At 38.8% G+C, this 22,362-nt stretch overlaps 2 protein-coding genes across 4 annotated transcripts in view; one reads left to right on the forward strand and one right to left on the reverse strand.

Annotated features, from left to right (window-relative positions):
- LOC126253090 (uncharacterized) overlaps positions 1-426 on the reverse strand; it is a 96,061-nt gene extending 95,635 nt beyond the window's left edge. The window contains exon 1 of the mRNA XM_049954193.1: positions 405-426. The gene's annotated coding sequence lies outside the window, so the exon portion shown is untranslated. The remainder of the gene's footprint in view (positions 1-404) is intronic.
- The window catches only part of LOC126253093 (enoyl-CoA delta isomerase 2-like), a 143,939-nt gene that overhangs the window by 173 nt on the left and 121,404 nt on the right, over positions 1-22,362 (forward strand). The window contains exons 1-3 of one of the 3 annotated variants that reach the window (XM_049954197.1): positions 9-686; positions 815-1,009; positions 1,124-1,296. In XM_049954197.1, coding sequence (XP_049810154.1) covers positions 905-1,009; positions 1,124-1,296 — 278 coding nt within the window. In that variant the 5' untranslated portion in view covers positions 9-686; positions 815-904. Of the gene's footprint in view, positions 1-8; positions 687-814; positions 1,010-1,123; positions 1,297-22,362 lie in introns of those variants that run through there. The other 2 variants (XM_049954195.1, XM_049954196.1) reach the window with 2 other exon arrangements.

Below are 22,362 nucleotides of genomic sequence, written 5' to 3' on the forward strand. Positions count from 1 at the left end.
AACAACTATTTCATCATCTGTGTTCCCGGGGGTGCCAGTAATGCGGATATCATAAAAAAAAACACGTTTCCTCTCTCTAATGACTTAATTGAGTAATATTCCTCATCCAAATTAGTATATGACTTTGTAAAACTACTCAGAGATAGAGTACATGGGAGCAATAAAGCAGAGATCCACTATAGGTTTTACTGTAAACACGAAACCCTTTAAAACCCATGCAAGAATATTACATTTTACTGCGGCCATAAGAAAGAAGACCGTGTAGTTCTACTATTCCGAGTCTGTACTCAGAAAAATTTTATGATGTTTACTCTCATTCACTTCCTTCGCATTGAAAACTGACAATGCAGTACAAGTTATTTTAATTATTCTAGTATGCAGAAGGCGTGAATAATTCTGTTTACCCATGTCAAAGACACCGCCTTACACATATTCGGACAATTCACGCCAATGAATCAGCAAAACATTGTATCTTATCACACTTCCAAATAAACAGTAATTAATTCAGCAATCTATACAATCAGGCTCGGCGAGAACTTTGCCCAGGTTTATTGCACATCACATTTGTACCGACGTACGCCAACGCTACGTTCCGAGTGTAAGTTTCTTTAAAACAAATTTTAGGACTGGAAACGGTCGGGGAAATAAGCTTTTAAACTATACCAATTGGGTTCCACGCGTCCTAGGTTTGGCTATAATTATTTTAAGGGATTACAAAAATATATTATTATGAATTATTTCTGAATCCTGGACTGAATTGTTCAAATCATTAAATGCAAAAACTAATGATACTTTTTGAAATTGTATTTTACAGCACAGACCACACTGTGGCCAGAAAACCTTGTCACTCCTAGAAAAATAGAAATCAGTATATAACACCCAAAAAGATAACATTAGCTATAAAATGAGTAGTCAGTGGAAATTTGAGAATTTGGATGTAACTCAGAGGAAGGGCCTCTTAATCATAACAATAAATAGACCCAACAAGAAGAACGCATTTTCACGAAAGGTCTGTTCACTGCAAATACTTCTTTGATGCATAATAATCTGTATACAGTTAACATATATTTCAAATAATATCTGTACTAACCCCTCATGTATTACTTGCTGTGGTTGTTTTCAGATGTATGAAGGTATAACACAGATTCTGAATGATGCAGCACATAATGATGAAGTTTCAATAGTAGCTTTTACAGGTGCAGGAGACTACTATAGCAGTGGAAATGATCTGTCAGGATATTCAGATTATGAAGGTGCCAGTACTGGATTTAATGCAAAGACGACAGACACTGTGAAGTACGTATTACTCACTTAGTTCCACATAATGTGGGATAGTAATACGAAGTAATGTTACAGACTTTATATCATACACTGAAATAAGCCTGTAAGCACAATTTTATATTTGCTGTAACTAACCAAGAAGGAATAGAAATATTTGTGTTCTAGTGGATCATTTTCTTTAGTTGCCCATTGGTTTGGATTATGTCAAAACCACTGACTCAAAATCTGAAGCAATGATCATTACCATTCAGCATTAAGGATAATGGACTTACAGCAAACAAACAAATAAATAAAACTGATATTGAATTTCATGTTTTCACATAATTAAATCCAGTTGTTCTGTGAACATAATTAGAATAAATGGTATATCCTAGGCTAATTTTGAATGTGTGTCCCAAAATTATGAGTGTTGTTCCATTCCCAGTGTTATCTTTGTACCTTTTTCTCTGTAATTCCTGCTGGTTCACAGTGAGTAGTAATTCGAGAAAACCCAAAAATTTCAGATTGAACATCCACTTTTACCCATTTGTTTTCGCATACCGTGATCCACAGATGACCATAAATACACCAGCTTTACACAATGCAGCTGTCAAGTCACATGAAATAAGATGCTTCGTTCCACTCATTAACAATGAACAATGTAGCTTTGCAGGCAGTGCAAGAAAAAGAGGGGGGGGGGTTGCAGTAAGGGACTCTCTCTCTTCCACTGCTCCCAGCATCCCCACACCCCATGGAAAGTGCCGAGTCATCTACATCTACATGCATATTCTCACAAATGACTATGAGGCACACCACTTAGGCTACATGGTATTGTACCACATGTTAATGTTTCTTCCACATGTTAATGTTCCTTCCCATTCAATTAGTATCTGCAGAGCATGGGACGACTGTGTGCTTCAAGGCCTCTGTGTGCATTGTAGTTACCATAATTTAATTTTTATGATCCCTTGGGAGCAATATGTAGGTTTCAGAGGTGTATTCCTAGATGCTTCATTTAATAACGGTTCTTCAAACTTTGTAAATAGGCTTTTGCAAAAGAATTGATGGCTGTCTCCAAGTAACAATAAAATCCATGACACTCTCCCTTGAGTCAAAAATACTTGTGAATGTTCGTGCTGCTCTTCTTTGCATACATAAATATCCCCTGTTATTCCTATTTGGTAAGGGTGTAGCCCACTTGAGCAATATTCTAAGATCAATCACAAAAGTCATTTGTAAACAGTCTGCTTAGTAGACTGACTGCATTTCCCCAGTGAAGTGAAGTCTGCCAATCTTCTTATTCACTACTGAGCCTATGTTATCATTCCAATCCATTTTGTGATAAGTGTACGATTTTATGTTTCTGGACATTTAAAGCAAATTGCCAATCCTTGTACCACACAGAAATCTGATCAGACAGAAAATTTGTGCAACTTTTTTCAGATACTACTTCATTTTAGACAATGTGTAGCCTGCAGGATGTCTGAGGTTACTATTAACACAGTCTGCCAGGTCATTAACATATAACATGAACAGCAAAGAGCTTGATAAGCTTCTCTGAGGAACACCTGATGTTATTTATACTTCTGTCAATGATTCCGCCTCTAAGATGACATGCTGAAGCACACTATGAAAAAATACTTAAACTAGTCAAAAGCTATGTTTGATGCTCCATATGATAGTACTTTTGACCATAAGCATTGGTGCGGCACTGAGTCAAATATTTTACAGAAGCCAATTGCCTAGAAAATTGCGAGTTGAGGTTTGTGTGACTGATGTTTTCAGAATCCTTGCTGGTTTGCACAGAGAAATTTATCTTTTTGAGATATTTCATTATATTTGAAATCAGAATATGTTCTTTGACCAAGTGAGGTGGTACAATGGTTAGCCCATTCGACTTGCATTCATACACATGTGCCCACCCATCCTGATTTAAGTTTTCCATTATTTCTCTAATCACTTCAGGTGAATGCTGGGATGGTTCCATTGAAAAGGTATGGCAGATTTCCTTCTCCATTCTTCCTCAATCTAAGGTCGTGCACCATCTCTATGACCTCATTCTCAATGGGACATTAAACACTAATCTCCTCTCCTCTCCTCATCTTTTATGACTCTACAGGAAATGAATGTCAATGAAACTGGACAGTAATTTTGTGGATCACTTCTGCTACACTTTTTTGATGTGTTCTTTCTTTTAATCACTAGGCACAGATGGTTGAGGGATAAGTGGTGTATTGTGCTTAATATTGGAACTAAGTCATCTGCAACTTTTGTGTCTGACAGGAATTCCAATGCACCTGGAGCCTTGTTTAATTTAAGAGATTTCAGCTGTTTTTCAAAGCTACTGACACTACAATTTATATCACTCATCTTTTCAGCAGCATGAGAATTAAAATGAGGCAGTACTTTGTACCTTATTTTGTAAAGAAACATTTGAAAAAGAGATTCAGCACTTCTGTTTTTGCTATGCTACCCTCTGCCATGCACCATACAGTGGCTTGCGGAGTATCTATGTAGATGTAGAATTTCAGATCCTGTGTCATTTATGAGTATCTGAACACAACTTTGGTGCCACTCACAGACTTTATATATTACCAGAATTTATTTGGGTTTCAGGAATTATCTTTCAGCAAGATTCTGCTATCGTAGTCATTTGAGGCTTCACATATTGCCCTTCTGACAGTCACAAATATTTCATTCAGTATTTCTTTATCTATAGTTTTACACTTTGTTTTACACCTATTATGCAGTAGTCATTGTTTCTTCAGAAGTTTCTTCATAATAATTGTATACCATGGATGATTTGTCTCATCATGAATAGGTACATATCTATCCAGTCAACTATTCTCATAAATCTGAGTCACAGTTCCTGTACATGGCCAAAGATAATGCCTTGGGTTCCTCTTTGAGACATGGTATGATTATGTCTTCATCTAGCTTTATTTTCATTGTTTACTAAGTATGTAAATATTTCTATATGTTTTAGTTGCCCTTTGTACTCTAGTAATCATTGTTGCCATGACTACTTCATGGTCACTGATACCAGTTTCAAAGTGGACAGCCCCAAAGAGATCAGATTTATTTGTTACCATTACTCCTCAAAGATGTGTGTCATGACTGGGCTTCTGAAATGTGTGTTCTTAGCAGTTTTCAGGGAAGACTTTTAGTAACTTTTTGGAGCATATTTTGTCACCCTTGCCACTTACAAAATTGTAAGTGTCCCAGTCGATCGTTGGATGATTAAAGTTTCCTACTAACAGTATCTTCCCCCCAAGAACCATGGACCTTGCCGTTGGTGGGGAGGCTTGCATGCCTCAGCGATACAGATAGCCGTACTGTAGGTGCAACCACAACAGAGGGGTATCTGTTGAGAGGACAGACAAACGTGTGGTTCCTGAAGAGGGCAGCAGCCTTTTCAGTAGTTGCAGGGGCAACAGTCTGGATGATTGACTGATCTGGCCTTGTAACACTAACCAAAACGGCCTTGCTGTGCTGGTATTGCAAATGGCTGAAAGCAAGGGGAAAAAACAGCCGTAATTTTTCCCGAGGGCATGCAGCTTTACTGTATGGTTAAATGATGATGGCGTCCTCTTGGGTAAAATATTCTGGAGGTAAAATAGTACCCCATTCGGATCTCCGGGCGGGGACTACTCGGAAGGACGTCGTTATCAGGAGAAAGAAAACTGGCGTTCTACGGATCGGAGCATGGAATGTCAGATCCTTTATTCGAGCAGGTAGGTTAGAAAATTAAAAAAGGGAAATGGATAGGTTAAAGTTAGATATAGTGGGAATTAGTGAAGTTCGGTGGCAGGCAGAACAAGACTTTTGGCCAGGTGAATACAGGGTTAAAAATACAAAATCATATAGGGGTAATGCAGGAGTCGGTTTAATAATGAATAAAAAAATAGGTTTGCGGGTAAGCTACTACAAACAGCATAGTGAACGCCTTATTGTGGCCAAGATAGACACGAAGCCCTTGCCTACTACAGTAGTACATGTTTATATGCCAACTAGCTCTGAAGATGACGAAGAAATGTATGATGAAATAAAAGAAATTATTCAGATAGTGAAGGGAGACAAAAATTTAATAGTCATGGGTGACTGGAATTCGAGAGTAGGAAAAGGGAGAGAAGGGAACATAGTAGGTGAATATGGATTGGGGGAGAGAAATGAAAGAGGAAGCCGTCTGGTAGAGTTTTGCACAGAGCATAACTTAATCTTAGCTAACACTTGGTTCAAGAATCATGAAAGAAGGTTGTATACATGGAAGAATCCTGGAGATACTAGAAGGTATCAGATAGATTATATAATGGTAAGACAGAGATTTAGGAACCAGGTTTTAAATTGTAAGACATTTCCAGGGGCAGATGTGGACTCTGACCACAATCTATTGGTTATGAACTGTAGATTAAAACTGAAGAAACTGCAAAAAGGTGGGAATTTAAGGAGATGGGACCTGGATAAACTGAAAGAACCAGAGGTTGTACAGAGTTTCAGGGAGAGTATAAGGGAACAATTGACAGGAATGGGGGAAAGAAGTACAGTAGAAGAAGAATGGGTAGCTCTGAGGGATGAAGTAGTGAAGGCAGCAGAGGATCAAGTAGGTAAAAAGATGAGGGCTAGTAGAACTCCTTGGGTAACTGCAGAAATATTGAACTCAATTGATGAAAGGAGAAAATATAAAAATGCAGTAAATGAAGCAGGCAAAAAGAATACAGACGTCTCAAAAATGAGATCGACAGGAAGTGCAAAATGGCTAAGCAGGCATGGCTAGAGGGCAAATGTAAGGATGTAGAGGCTTACCTCACTACGGGTAAGATAGATACTGTCTACAGGAAAATTAAAGAGGCCTTTGGAGAAAAGAGAACTTTTATGAATATCAAGAGGTCAGACGGAAATCCAGTTCTAAGCAAAGAAGGGAAAGCAGAAAGGTGGAACGAGTATATAGAGGGCCAAACAAGGGTGATGTACTTGAGGACAATATTATGGAAATGGAAGAGGATTTAGATGAAGATGAAATGGGAGATATGATACTACGTGAAGAATTTGACAGAGCACTGAAAGACCTGAGTTGAAACAAGGCCACGGGAGTAGACAACATTCCATTAGACCTACTGACGGCCTTGGGAGAGTCAGTCCTGACAAAACTGTACCATCTGGTGAGCAAGATGTATGAGACAGGCGAAATACCCTCAGACTTCAAGAAGAATATAATAATTCCAATTCCAAAGAAAGCAGGTGTTGACAGATGTGAAAATTACCGAACTATCAGTTTAATAAGTCACAGCTGCAAAATACTTACATGTAATCTTTACAGACGAATGGAAAAACTGGTAGAAGCCGATCGGCTTGGGGAAGATCAGTTTGGATTCCGTAGAAATATTGGAACACATGAGGCAGTACTGACCCTACGACTTATCTTAGAAGCTAGATTAAGGAAAGGCAGACCTACATTTCTAGCATTTGTAGACTTAGAGAAAGCTTTTGACAATGTTCACTGGAATACTTTCAAATTCTAAAGGTGGCAGGGGTAAAATACAGGGAGCGAAAGGCTATTTAAAATTTGTACAGAAACCAGATGGCAGTTATAAGAGTCGAGGGGCATGAAAGGGAAGCAGTGGTTGGGAAGGGAGTGAGACGGGGTTGTAGCCTCTCCCCGATGTTATTCAATCTGTATATTGAGCAAGCAGTGAAGGAAACAAAAGAAAAATTCAGAGTAGGTATTAAAATCCATGGAGAAGAAATAAAAAGTTTGTGGTTTGCCAATGATATTGTAATTCTGTCAGAGACAGCACAGGACTTAGAAGAGCAGTTGAACGGAATGGACAGTGTCATGAAAGGAGAGTATAAGATGAACATCAACAAAAGCGAAACAAGGATATTGGAATGTAGTCAAATTAAGTCGGGTGATGCTGAGGGAATTAGATTAGGAAATGAGACACTTAAAGTAGTAAAGGAGTTTTGCTATTTGGGGAGCAAAATAACTGATGATGGTCGAAGTAGAGAGGATATAAAATGTAGACTGGCAATGGCAAGGAAAGCGTTTCTGAAGAAGAGAAATTTGTTAACATCGAGTATAGATTTAAGTGTCAGGAAGTCGTTTCTGAAAGTAATTGTATGGAGTGTAGCCATTTATGAAAGTGAACCATGGACAATAACTAGTTTGGACAAGAAGAGAATAGAAGCTTTCGAAATGCTGAAGATTAGATGGGTAGACTATATAACTAATGAGGAGGTATTGAATAGGATTGAGGAGATTAGATTAGATTAGTTTTTCGTTCCATAGATCCGTGCTGAGGAGATCCTCGTGGATGTGGAACATGTCTTTTTTTTTTTTTTTTTTTTTTTTTTTTTTTTTTTTTAAATCTGAAATAACAATACTAATAGTATTAATATATACAATACATCATTTGTTTCTATTAAAAAATTCGTCAATGGAGTAGAAGGAGTTGGCCACTAGTAAGTCTTTCAGGCTCCTTTTAAACTGATCTTTATTTGTAACTAAATTTTTTATGTTTACTGGCAAATTATTGAAGATGAGTGTTCCTGAGTAGTGGACCCTTTTTGAACTAAAGTAAGTGCTTTTAAGTCCTTGTGCAGATCATTTTTGTTCCTGGTATTGTATGTATGATCTGAGCTGTTTGTTGGAAAAAGAGATATATTATTTAGGACAAATTTCATTAATGAGTAAATATACTGAGAGGCAGTAGTTAGTATACCCAGTTCTCTGAAGAGGTTTCTACAGGACGTCCGTGAATTTACTCCACAAATAATACGTATTACACGCTTTTGGACTCTGAAAACTTTTGTTTGACTTGAAGAGTTACCCCAAAATATTATACCATATGACATTATGGAATTAAAGTAGGCAAAGTATGCAAGCTTTTTCATTTTTATGTCACCTTTGTCTGCTAACACTCGAATCGCAAATACAGATTAGTTAAGGCATTTCTGCAGTTCTGTGGTGTGCTATGCATATGCTGGGTGGAAACCTCTTACAGGTTCTGAATTGCATATAGTGAGTCTTTTCGAAGTTTAATGTCAGTGAGTTGGCTTTAAACCATTTATTAATATCCATGAAAATATCATTAGCAGATCTTTCTAGAACTACACTTGACATACTATTTATTGCAATACTTGTGTCATCTGCAAACAAAACGAACTCTGCTTCTGGCAGTGTAACTGATGAGAGATCAGTAATGTACAAAAGAAAAAGCAATGGCCCTAAGATGGATCCTTGTGGGACACCACATGTAATTTCTTCCCATTCTGATGATGACTGATGACTTAATTCACTAGTCCCTTGCACTGACACCCTTTGTTTCCTGTTAGTGAGGTATGACTTGAACCATTTTGCAGCACTGCCCGTGACGCCATAGAATTCTAATTTGCTTAAAAGGATGTTGTGGTTCACACAATCAAATGCCTTTGACAAACCACAGAAAATACCTGCTGCTTGTAATTTGTTATTTAATGAATTAAGTACATTTTCACTGTAGGTGTAAATAGCCTTCTCGATATCAGAACTCTTCAGGAATCCAAACTGTGTTCTTGATAATATGTTATTTGTGGCCAGATGGTTGAGCAGCTGCCTGTACATTACTTATTCTAAAATTTTTGAGAATGCTGGCAAAAGTTAAATCGGTCTGTAGTTTGATGGTATCTCTTTATCCCCTTTCTTGAATAAAGGCTTAACATCTGCATATTTTAGCCAGTCAGGAAATGTCCCAGTTATAATTGACTGGTTACACAAGTAACTTAGAATTGTACTAAACTCACAAGAACATGCCTTAATTAACTTTGTTGATATTTCATCATACCCACTAGAATGCTTTGTTTTTAAAGATTTTATTATGGAAGTTATTTCTTTTGGTGAAGTGAGTGATATATTCATGTACTTGAAGCTATTTGTGAAGGCTAGTTTCAGATATTCAAGGGCATTATTTACTGATCCTGAAAGTCCCATTCTATCAGTAACAGATATAAAGTACTTGTTAAATAGATTTGCCACACTATGCTCATCAGAGAAGTTTATGGCACAACTTGACTAGAAGAAGGTATCGGTGGGTAGGATATGTTCTGAGGCATCAAGGGATCACCAATTTAGTATTGGAGGGCAGTGTGGAGGGTAAAAATCGTAGAGGGAGACCAAGAGATGAATACACTAAACAGATACAGAAAGATGTAGGTTGCAGTAGGTACTGGGAGATGAAGAATCTTGCACATGATAGAGTAGCATGGAGAGCTGCATCAAACCAGTCTCAGGAGTGAAGACCACAACAACAACAACTAACAGTATGTTGAGCGAACACATGTTTGAGTGAGGTGAGGTTTTCTCAATAGTTTTCAGTTGCACCAGGTGGTGAGTAGCCCATTTATCATTAAGCTATCATTTCAATACACATTTAGATTTATCTCAAAAACCTAACTGTCATTGATTCTGGCTTTTAACCATCTTCCTGCACATAATAATATATGAGCACTGTTTTTTGGGCGCTGCTTCAAACTCCGAAACTTTGCACCTATAGGATGCTTGTAGTTACAGCAGTAATGTATTATACATGAGAGAAAACTCATCTGCATCACAGCTACTGTAAATGAAACTAAAGAGCTTATTAGAAGGCAGCAGTGACGACATATATGGCTACAATGTCAACAAAGTACAGCTAAGTTATGCCTGTAAGTGGGTGTCTGTGAACTAGAAAAAGGGACTTAACAAAATGACCTGGTGTTACTTTCATACTATAAACAGTACTGAAACATATTAACAAAAGTTTAGATAAAATCCAAGTGGATTATCTTGTAAGAAAAAGAAAGCTCAGACAGCAAATCAAATTCACTCATGGTGTTACATAGTTCATATAATACAGGAGTACCTTTAGAAATGTGGAAGGAGTCAAGGTATAGATTAACAAATTTACATTTGTAACAACCGAGATCTATTTGCAATGTTCACTGCTACTTGTCATGCAGCTTACAAGAATCTCCAGTCATTGATTATAGATAATCAGACAGTTTGTAGCAGTAGTGGTTGATAAATTATGTTTTCAAGTTTCTTTTGAACTGTCAGGGATTCTGAATGCCTCATTTTATGTCAGACTGGAACTTGTTGAAGACTTTTACATGGGAATGTTGGCCAAAGAAAGCAAAGTCTAGAATTAAGGTCTTCAGTCTGTAGCCTGTTTAATGCAGTTCTTCACGGAAGTCTCTCCTGTGCAAGCCTCTTAGTCTCTGTGTAATTATTACAATCCACAACCATTTGAACCTCCTTTTCTATTCAAACTTTGCACTACCTCTACAACTTTCACCCTCCACACTTCCTTCCATTACCAAATTGATGTTCCTAGATGCCTCAGGATATGTCCTATGAACTGAAGTTACAAATTTGCTCTTTCCCCAATTAAATTCAGTACCTCTTCAATAGTTATTCAAACTACCTATCTAATCTTAAGCATTCTTCCATAGCACCACATTTCAAAAGCTTCTCTCCTTGTCTGAATTGTCTGTTGTCTATGTTTCACTTTCATAGAAGGCTGCACTCCGGGCAGGTACCATCAGAAAAGACTGCTAAACCTTAAGTTTATTTTAGATGTCAACAAATTTCTCTTTTCTTATTTATTGCTGATCTTCATTTTGTATCTTCACTACTTTTGCCATTTTTGGCCATAATCATTTCTTTTGTTGCTCAAATACCAAAAGATATCAATTACTTTTAGTGCCTCATATCCTAATCTAATTTTTTTTAGAACTGCTTGATTTAATTTGATTACATTCCATTGCCATTATTTTACTTTTATTCATGTTCCTTTTACAGTCGCTTTTCAAGCCGCTATTTACATTTACATCTATATACCCATTCCACAAGCCACTGTATGATGTGTGGTGGAGGGTATCTTGTACCACTACTAGTCATTTCCTTTCCTGTTCCACTCACAAGGAGAGTGAGGGGAAAACAACCATTTATACACTTCCTATGATCTCTAATTTCCCTTATTTCATGGTCTTTATGCAAAATGTATGTGGTGGCAGTAGAATCATTTTGTAGCCAACTTCTGGTTCACTAAATTTTCTCAATAGTGTTTTGTGGAAAGAACGTCTTCTTGCCCCCAGGAAATCCCATTTGACTTCATGAAACATTTCCATAATATATTTGCATCTTGATCAAATCTACCAGTAACAAATCTAGCAGACTGCCTCTGAATTGCTTTAATGTTTTCCATAAATCTGACCTGGTGGGGATTCCAAACACTCAAGCAGTACTGAGGAATGAGTCACCCTAGTCTTCTATATTCAGTCTCCATTAGAATTGAACCACACACTTTCCTAAAATTCTCCTCATATACCAAAGTCGACTTTTTGCCATCCCAACTGCCGTCCTTACATGCTTCTTCCATTTCATACTGCTTTGCAATGTTATGCCTAGATAATTGACGTGGTTGTGTCAAGTGGCACACTGCAAATGTTCTATTTGAACAATATGGGATTGTTTCCCTCCTCAGCTGCATTAATTTACATTCTTCTGCATTTAGATCAGGCTGCCAGGGAACAGTATATGATTGTTTTCTCTCCTCTTATGCATTGATTTACATGCTTCTACATTTAGATCAAACTGCCGCTCATCACACAAACTAGACATTTTGTCTAGTACACCTTGTACCATTCTACAGTCACGCAAATGACAACACCGACCTGTATACCACAGCGTCATGAGCAAACAGCTACAGATTGCTGCTCACCCTGTCCATTGATCATTTATGTCTACACAGAAGAATAATAGTCTTATCACACTTCCTGATTTTCAGGGTAATGTGCGAGAAAAGGGTAAGCTGAATTTCGCACAGGCAATGTCCATCTGTGGACAGATGCTTTTCTGTCTCACAGAAATTTGATCAGCTCCTCTTCCCAGTCCTGTGCCATCTCTGACAGAATTGCAATGTCATTGGCAAACTGCAAATTTTTATTTCTTTTCCCAGAATGTTAATAACCTTTCCAAATTTCTCCTCTATTTCCTTCACAGTTGGCTCAGTTTACAGATTGAATAACATTAGGGATAGGCTACAATCCTGTCTCAGTCCCTATGAAACATGGCTTCTCCTACCTATCATCTGACTGTTATGGCTGCAGTCTGGTTCATGTGATAACTACGTGCTGAATCCCAGGTTTGGAATTGGCCTTAAGTTCACATCCAACAGAACACATTCATACTGTCACTAGCCTGTCCAGCAGTCTTCCGGTCTTGCATATGGCAAATAAAGGCAATACATTAAATATTCTTGAAGAAGTGGAGGTTATGAGTTCCCTGAGAATATACCCTCAGCAGTCAAGTTGCACTTATACATCATGGTTTATTAGCCAGTTTTTATTGCATCAATGTTTAATGATTGCTTATGCCAATGTTTAGTTGGGTCCCTGTTTCTCTTTGTTCTATTATGTTTCTTATAGCTGTGTATCATCCTGTTCCAATGCTTTGGTAGGTCAATGGATAGAATTTATTTACATTTGTCACATCACACTTTGTGTAGCTTGGCTGTTTTACAAATTATCATTGTATGGTCAGAATAGTTTAGAAGTTTTGCTATTCACTATCTTTGAACCATTTTACACCGATTAACATGCTGTTTTTCTATGGATAACATCGGCCCTTATAATAGTTTTTAAGAAATTTGTGTCAGTTTCAACACATTGTAAGGGATCAACCAGCTTTTCCATCAGCCTTGCCATCATTCTAGATGCCTAATTATCCATGAATGCACACGAAACTCCTCTCCATGTCACTTTCACAGTTCTGTCTTGCCATGCATAACTTTTGCCCTTTCTAGGTGTCATGGGAGCATATCACGAAAGCATTCTATGTTATTTTATGCTATTGTACACTCCTGGAAATGGAAAAAAGAACACATTGACACCGGTGTGTCAGACCCACCATACTTGCTCCGGACACTGCGAGAGGGCTGTACAAGCAATGATCACACGCACGGCACAGCGGACACACCAGGAACCGCGGTGTTGGCCGTCGAATGGCGCTAGCTGCGCAGCATTTGTGCACCGCCGCCGTCAGTGTCAGCCAGTTTGCCGTGGCATACGGAGCTCCATCGCAGTCTTTAACACTGGTAGCATGCCGCGACAGCGTGGACGTGAACCGTATGTGCAGTTGACGGACTTTGAGCGAGGGCGTATAGTGGGCATGCGGGAGGCCGGGTGGACATACCGCCGAATTGCTCAACACGTGGGGCGTGAGGTCTCCACAGTACATCGATGTTGTCGCCAGTGGTCGGCGGAAGGTGCATTTGCCCGTCGACCTGGGTCCGGACCGCAGCGACGCACGGATGCACGCCAAGACCGTAGGATCCTACGCAGTGCCGTAGGGGACCGCACCGCCACTTCCCAGCAAATTAGGGACACTGTTGCTCCTGGGGTATCGGCGAGGACCATTCGCAACCGTCTCCATGAAGCTGGGCTACGGTCCCGCACACCGTTAGGCCGTCTTCCGCTCACGCCCCAACATCGTGCAGCCCGCCTCCAGTGGTGTCGCGACAGGCGTGAATGGAGGGACGAATGGAGACGTGTCGTCTTCAGCGATGAGAGTCGCTTCTGCCTTGGTGCCAATGATGGTCGTATGCGTGTTTGGCGCCGTGCAGGTGAGCGCCACAATCAGGACTGCATACGACCGAGGCACACAGGGCCAACATGCGGCATCATGGTGTGAGGAGCGATCTCCTACACTGGCCGTACACCACTGGTCATCGTCGCGGGGACACTGAATAGTGCACGGTACATCCAAACCGTCATCGAACCCATCGTTCTACCATTCCTAGACCGGCAAGGGAACTTGCTGTTCCAACAGGACAATGCACGTCCGCATGTATCCCGTGCCACCCAACGTGCTCTAGAAGGTGTAAGTCAACTACCCTGGCCAGCAAGATCTCCGGATCTGTCCCCCATTGAGCATGTTTGGGACTGGATGAAGCGTCGTCTCACGCGGTCTGCACGTCCAGCACGAACGCTGGTCCAACTGAGGTGCCAGGTGGAAATGGCATGGCAAGCCGTTCCACAGGACTACATCCAGCATCTCTACGATCGTCTCCATGGGAGAATAGCAGCCTGCATTGCTGCGAAAGGTGGATATACACTGTACTAGTGCCGACATTGTGCATGCTCTGTTGCCTGTGTCTATGTGCCTGTGGTTCTGTCAGTGTGATCATGTGATGTATCTGACACCAGGAATGTGTCAATAAAGTTTCCCCTTCCTGGGACAATGAATTCACGGTGTTATTATTTCAATTTCCAGGAGTGTATAATTGATGTCTACTACATAGAAAAAAATTGCTAATAATGAACGCTGGATCATTCCATTCTCTTTTTTATCAGAACATGACTTGATTTTGTGAGTGTGTTCATTGTATAAATCTTTTCATTTTTTATGTTTTCTTGACTTTTGACATGTATAACTCCATACAGACTGCACTTGATGACACAGCTATAATGCTGTGAAACTGGTTGTGCTTATAAATAAAGTACTTACATCTGAAGTGGTTTTTATCTTCAAAAAGTTGTAGATAACTTCTCGGTCCATGTATTTTATGCCTGCCACTTCCAAAGTTTCAAAGAGTGTAGTGCGATCAGCACTGTCAAAAACTTAGTATAAATATAGAAATGCAATAAATGTAGGTCTGTCTTTCTTCAACCTATCTTCTAAGATAAGGTACTGGGTTAGTATTTAATCACGTACTCCTACTTTTCTCTGAAACTCAGACTGATCTTCCCAAAGGATTAGCCTATACTGCTCTCTTGACTTATTAAACTGATGGCTTGGCAGTATTAATAACTGTCAGTACCTGCTTTCTTTGGAAACTGGAATTATTACATTCTTCCTGAAGTCTGAGGGTATTTCACCTATGCCATATATCTTGCACAGTAGTTAGAATAAATTTGTCATGGATGGCTTTCCAAATGATCTCATTAATTCTGAAGGAATGTTGTCTAATGTAGGGAGGCCTTGTTTTCACTAAGGTCTTTCAATACCCTGTCAAATTCTTCTCACTGTATCATACCTCCCATGTCATCTCTACCTACTCTCTCTTCTATTTCTGAAATATTATCCTCGAGTTTGTTTCCCTTACATAGACCTTGTGTCTGTTCCTTCCACCTTTCAGCTTTACATTCTTTGCTTAGTATAGGCTTGCATCTGAGCTCTTAATGTTCATACAGTTGCTTTTCTTTTCTCCAAAGGTCTCTGTAATTTTCCTAGAGGCAGGATCTATGTTTCCCCTAGTTATACATGCTTATACAGCCTTCCATGGGTCATCTACACATTCCTGCTTAGCCATTTTGCACTCCCTGTCAATCTAATTTTTTAGACATTAGTATTCCCTTTTGTCTGCTTCGTTCACTGCATTTTTATATTTTCTCACTTCATTACTTAAATTCAGTACCTCCTTAGTTATTCTGGGATTTCTATTAGGCATTGTCTTTGTACTTATATGATCCTCTGCTGCTTTTCCTATTTCATCTCTCAAAGCTACCCATTTGACTTTTGCTGTATTTCTTTTCCCTGTTTCACTCCAATATTGCCTAATGCTCGTTCTAAAACTCTCAGCAGCAGGTCAGCGGGTGGTTTGTTCAATTTTTCTTGGTCCCATCTTTTGAACTTCTGACCATTTTGCAAGTTCTTCGTTTTTAGCTTGTAGTTCACAACCAATAATTATGGTCAGAGTCTATATCTGGGAATGTCTTACAGTTTAATATTGGTTTCAGAAATCTCTCTTATCATTGTATGGTTAATATGAAACTATCCTGTCTCCCCATGTCTCTTTCATACATACAATCTTCTTTCACAATTCTGAAATCCAGCCTCAGTGGTGATTAAATTATGCTCTGCACAAAATCCTCTCCTACTATTTTTCCTTGACTTCCTTTTCTTGCTATTAGATTCCATTGACTCATCACAGTCTCCTTTAACTAGCAGAATAATTTTGTGTATCTCATCGTGCGTTCTGTCAATATTTTCATCATCTGTAGAGCTGGTTGATATATAAGGTTGTACTACTGTGGTGGGTGTTGGTCTTGTTTATATCTTGGCTACGATAGTGTATTGATTGTGCTGTTTGTAGCAACTTAGCAACATTCCTATTTTTTAATTCATTATTAGTTCTACTCCTGCGTTACTTGTATTTGATTTTGTACTTATAACCATGTTCTCACCTGATAAGAAGTCCTGTTCATCCTACCACTAAACTCCATGTAATCTCCACTGGACTAACTTCATCCTACCCATTTCCCTTTTTAAATTCTGTAACCTACCTACTCAATTAATACTTTGAAGACCAAGTCAGAGCATAAATCAGGGCACAACTTTGTGTTAAAACAACTGCTCCAGACTATAGGTCGAACCCTAATTTTCTCGACGCATGAGCCACCTGCCACTCAAAAACTGGACTGATTTCATTTGAGAACACTGTGCGGATGTCTGGCTACATGTCCCTTGACTGGTGCTGCCTTCTGTTGTCAATTTCTAGAATTATTTTGAAAAAAAAATTTTAAAAATGAAATAAAAAAATTACTGAGTATAACAGCTACTGTCGCGAATGATTAGGCCCATATGATCACTTTGACGTAATTTCTTGTGCGTACTACTAGGTTCCAGTTTGCTGTAATACTGTTACAAATATGTCATATTTGTTGAGTGAGCAACAAGAGGAAGAAGCTAGCTTAGCTCAAGAGGATGAAATTGCTCATTGACTCACCTCGCACTTTTTTCTTGGGAGGATAAATATACTTAGGCCCGGTATTCTTCCAAATGACCAGTCTCCAAAGTGTTACGAAATCTAACATTCTATACTCCAACTTGTAGAACACCAGTACTGTTTCTCCTGGAGATGACATCCTTTTGAGTAGTTCCCACCAGAAGATACCAATTTTGCCTCCAGAATATTTTACTCAAGAGAATGCCATCATAGAGAATATGAATACCATCATCATTAAGCAATACAGAAGAGCTGCATGCCCTCATGGGGGGGGGGGGGGAGTCATGGCCATAGATTTCCCCTGCTTTCAACAGATACTCTGCCATTGTGGTTGGACACAGGGTATGTGTCTCTGTATCGTTGAAGCATGCAAGCCATCCTACCTTGGCAAGTTCTGTGTTTCATGAGGTTACAGCAAAGACTACATGGATAAAATTTTATTGAATGTGTTATGATTGTGTAACTTCACTTCAACTTATCATTTCTGTTATTTGCAAGTAATAATATTGACGAATATATGTGTTGGAAGTTGGTATAAGAATTCCAACATCTTTGTATTGGCCTCTTAAAGATGTATATTTCATTCATCCACGCTGTGTATTCAGAGATGAGGAATGAGTGAAGTCGTATTTTACTAGGCACAAGCAGACATTGCAGACTGTACTAAGAACAATTTAAGATTATTGCTAATCTTATCATACTGATAATGATAGGAATTTCTTCTAAATTATTTGTTTGTTTTTGTATCAATATGAAACTTTGCTAAGAACATGAAAATTTATTTACCTTCAGCAAGCAAAACTCTTAAACCTGCTGATGACAACACGTAAAAGAACAAGAAACTATTGTAGCTTTTGGAACTAATAATTCCTTCCTTGGTGAGGAAAGAAGGGCAGGTTGGGGAAGGTTAAAAAGGATAGATAGTCACTCAGTGAGAGGGTACCCATCTGTTGTGAGGACAAGGGGAGACTTAGATGAACGGGGAGCCTCCTTGTACTCACAACAGGTGTACTTCCTTTCCAATGTTCTCCAGTCTATTGCACTTCTCTCACTGAGGAATGAATTGATAGTTTCAAAAGCTAAGCTAGTTTCTTTCTTTTTTTATGCATGTATATTAGCAGTGCTAAGTCTCATCTCGGTAAGGTAACTACTTGCTAACAATGCTCTCTCATAATTTTATTTATTTTTATGTATATTAGAAGAAATACAGCAGTTTGGGATGGGGAGGATGGAAGGACCACTCCTCCTGCTCTTGTGATATACAGCTACTGTTTTTATTTAACATTTTAAACAAGGCTTTTATGTAACTTCTTTCAGCTAACACATCAGCAGTCTGTATACGGGCAAAGTCAAAACCTACTTAAGATTTACATTAGAGCTAAGCAAAATTCATGTTCTTGAGTCCAGATATTTTGATAAATGGTAGAAAGCATGTATAATGGGGTATTCTTTTAGTTTGTTTTGTAATATTTATGACTTTTCAGTTTCCTGTATTGGCAAGAACAGTTACATTTTCTGACCAAAATAAATGGCCTTTTGCAATCATGTGACTATGATAGGACTGTGCAAATGATTGTGAACTTGCAAAAATCAGTGAGCTGGAAATGATTATCATCTTGAAAATAATTACAACAAGAAGCAGGGACCATAAAAAAATAGTGTGCTTTTTACTAACAGACAGCAAAGACAGAAATCTGTCTAGCATCCATCAAGAGATAAATAAAGACGTACAGCATAGTGAAACCTGGAACAGGAAATAAACATTCTGTAGATGCCGACTTTAAAATGAAAATAATATAGGAAAATGACTTTATCATTAGCACAGTGGGCTCGAATTTATCATTAGTACATAGGGCTCGAATGATGCAGCAAAAAATGAAGCAGAGGTTTTTGTAAAAACCCTACGGAATTTTCTAAAAGAGAATAAATCTAGAAATACAGTATTTGCCACAGTGACTCATAGTCATGATCTAATTTATAGTTTCGTGTAAGTTTAGAAATTTGGAAAACAAACATTAAAGTAAAGAAACTGTGTTCAGAATACTCAGATTGTGGTATCAAACAATGGAAATATCCAGAATGGAATGTAGCAACTGAGACTGCAGAGAGAGAGAGAGAGAGAGAGAGTATATATATATATATATATATATATATATATATATATATATATTTGTTGGCGAAGGCCTTAATGACCGAAAGCTTTAATTGAGAGAGTCTTTTTGTTATGCCTATCTGAGCCTTAGTATCTCCGCTATATGGCAAATTGTGGTATAGTGGATATAAGTGAACTGCATCACAACATGTACACCAATCATGGACTGCACTTGAACTATAAAGGAAAAAGGTTTGCGTATGATCATGTTAATGAAATAATTAAAGAAAGATTTGTACAGAAAAAAACTGTCTACAAGTTTCCTGTACATCCTGTGGGTTACAGTGAGGTAAGTAAACTGAACAAGAAAGAATAAAATAAAATGCAACACTACAGTGATCTGAATTTAAAACAAAGGTATGTGATGCTGTAAATGTGACATCCAACTACCAAGCAGTGTATAAACCCGATCTAAAAATTTATCACTATGATGTACAATCCCCTTGTAATAAAATTGACGAAATTAACATACTATTCAACATACAAAAATATCCAAATTGATTTTGTCTTCCTACTATTGCAAGAATAACAGCAAATAGAATTGGGTGGCAATTTACATAAATGAAAATATAGATTTTACTACTATACCCGACTCAACAGGAATGAATGTCAGAAAGGACTATGAAATTACTGCTATAAAAATCATTAACTTTAACTTGGTTATTGCCATTGTTTCCTGATCACCATCTGGAAATTTTGAACTTTTTGTAGATAAGTTGGAGTCATTGCTAAGAACAGTAATAAGAGCAGCAAAAACAATGCATAATGATGAATAGAATTATAATTCATCAAATAAAGTGAAAACCATGTAGAGTGGAAAAAAGGAGGAAACAGAGCATCAAGTAAAAATATAACGTGTGATTTGATGTTTTCCCAGCATAAGGAAATCTCTAGTAGTTCTTGGGTACTCAGCCGATTGGTGTCACCCAAGAGACGTAATGTTTCAGCCAGCCAACTGCTTGCCATCTTCAGGTGTTTCTGATGACAGAGTGATACCTGCTAGGTACCACCATTACATCCTCTGCCCCCTTCCCACCATCTCCAGCCAGCTGCAGCTGGATGCAGACTTCATGCTTTAGTGGGTGAAGTTGATTGCTGATCCAAGGGCCTCGGTAGCATTGTGGCCAGCCCCAGAAGCCAATCTCTTCTGACGTAGCGACAGTGCTTCTTCATCTTTTTTAGTGATCATGATGGGAGTCAACCTCCATATAGATTGCTGCTGTGCCTTAGTCATGCTCAAGGCTGGATCCCAGGCCTTGCTTGATTGAAACTACTGTCCTTATGTATTAGTCTGTCATGCAGTCATATCTCTACAGCTTCTTTGAGATTACAATCACAGAAGGCATTGGATTGTTGCAACAACTTGGTGTCATCATAATTTATGGTATGTCCATGGGAGAGGCACTGCTCTGCCACAGTGGACTATGTAGGCTAAACTTTTTCAGTGTGGCATTTATGCTTAGTGCATCTCTTCTGTTCTGTCCAGGTAGTCTGGCCTATATACATTTTTCCCCACTGGCAAGGATGTCAGGGACTCCTGGTCTCCTGACCCAGTAACCCTTGACTAATCCCAATAAGGCTTTCGTCTGAGCTGGTTGTGGAACATGTAGTTGATGCTGTGTTCCCAGCATATTCTTCCAATTTTTGCTGATGTGTTCCTGACATATGGTATAATTGCTGTTGCAAATGCTTTGTCTTCATCTTCACTTCTTAAAGCACATGGTATCTCACAGTTGCTGTAACTGTTCATATGGAACATTGTCTGTAAGTGCTGCAGTTCATCTGCTTGACTGTCACGGTCCAAGATTTCACATGATATGTGCACTAGTGTGCTTAGAACACATTCTTGTTATCAAGGAGTATGACACCTGTAAGCATACAAGTACAAATCTGTAAGTTTCAGTTTATGGTAGATACTGTATCCTAGTGTACCATCTGTTCTTCGTGTGATGAGTACATCAAGAAACAGTAGTTGATGGTTTTCTTCTATCTCCATTGTGAATCTGATGTTCTGCTCCAGCGAATTCATGTGTTGCTGGAAGTCTTGTAGGTCATGTTGTCCTTGTAGCCGGATTACAAATGTATTGTCTACAGATCAGTAAAAGCACAAGGTCTTGTAGCCTACTGACTTCAGAAACCTCCATAAACACATTGGCCATCACTGATGATAGTAGGTGGACCACTGCTAATTTATCTGTTTGTTCATAATATTCTCCATTGAATAGAAAGTAGCTGACATAAGCATAAATTCAAATTAGTGCTGGTCCAAACTTTTCTCATATGAGGCTTCAGAAGACCCTTAGAGTTGCCCAATAAGGTCTTCTTGGCTCACTAGGAAGTTCTGGAACTGCTGGAGAAATGTGCCAAATTTTGTTTGTGGTGCTGGTATTTGCCCACAAAGGGGCTGACCATCACTGTCAGATGTTTGCTAATTCATATGTTGGTGCACCAGTGCTGCTAACAATTGGACAAAGAAGCATTTGTCCCTTACGGGCTTTCAGTAGAAGGAGCTTGATGGTCTTCCTCTTCAATTGATTAGTAGGATCAGCTTCAATTCTCCTGTACGTGTCATCCTCCAATAGCTCGTACAGCACATACAGAAGAATTGAAGATGATCCTACCAACTGACTGAAGACGAAGACCATCAAGCTCCTCCAATACACATTACAGACAAGAAGACAGTGAAGAAACTTCATTCATGACCAGGTAGGTGCATCACCCAAAGCCCACGAGGGAGAAATGCTTATTCATCCAATTGTTAGTAACATTGGTGCACCAACATATGAATTAGCAAAACACCTACCAGCGATTTTCACCCCCTTTTTAGGCAATGCCAGCACTGTATACGAAATTCAGCACATATAATCTAGCAGCTCCAGAAATTCTGACTGGGCCAAGAAGACCTCAATGTGAGCTTCGATGTGGTATCTCTGTTTACGAGATTGCGTCTAAGAAATTACTTAAGCCTGATATGAGAAAAGTTTGGACCACCACTAATGAAACTGTTTGAATTGATGCTTAGGTTAATGTACTTTCTTTTTCATGGAAATTATTACTAACAGATGAAGCAGTTATGTGCTGTTCACTGTCACCATTGGTGGCCAGTATGTTTATGGAGGCATTTGAAGAAGCAGCCCTGGAGCCAGCAGGCTACAAGCCCTGAATTCACTGGAGCAGAACATCAAATTCTTAATGGAAATAGAAGAA

The sequence above is a fragment of the Schistocerca nitens genome, chromosome 4, assembly GCF_023898315.1.
Source record: "Schistocerca nitens isolate TAMUIC-IGC-003100 chromosome 4, iqSchNite1.1, whole genome shotgun sequence".
NCBI classification, from domain to species: Eukaryota; Metazoa; Arthropoda; class Insecta; order Orthoptera; family Acrididae; genus Schistocerca; species Schistocerca nitens.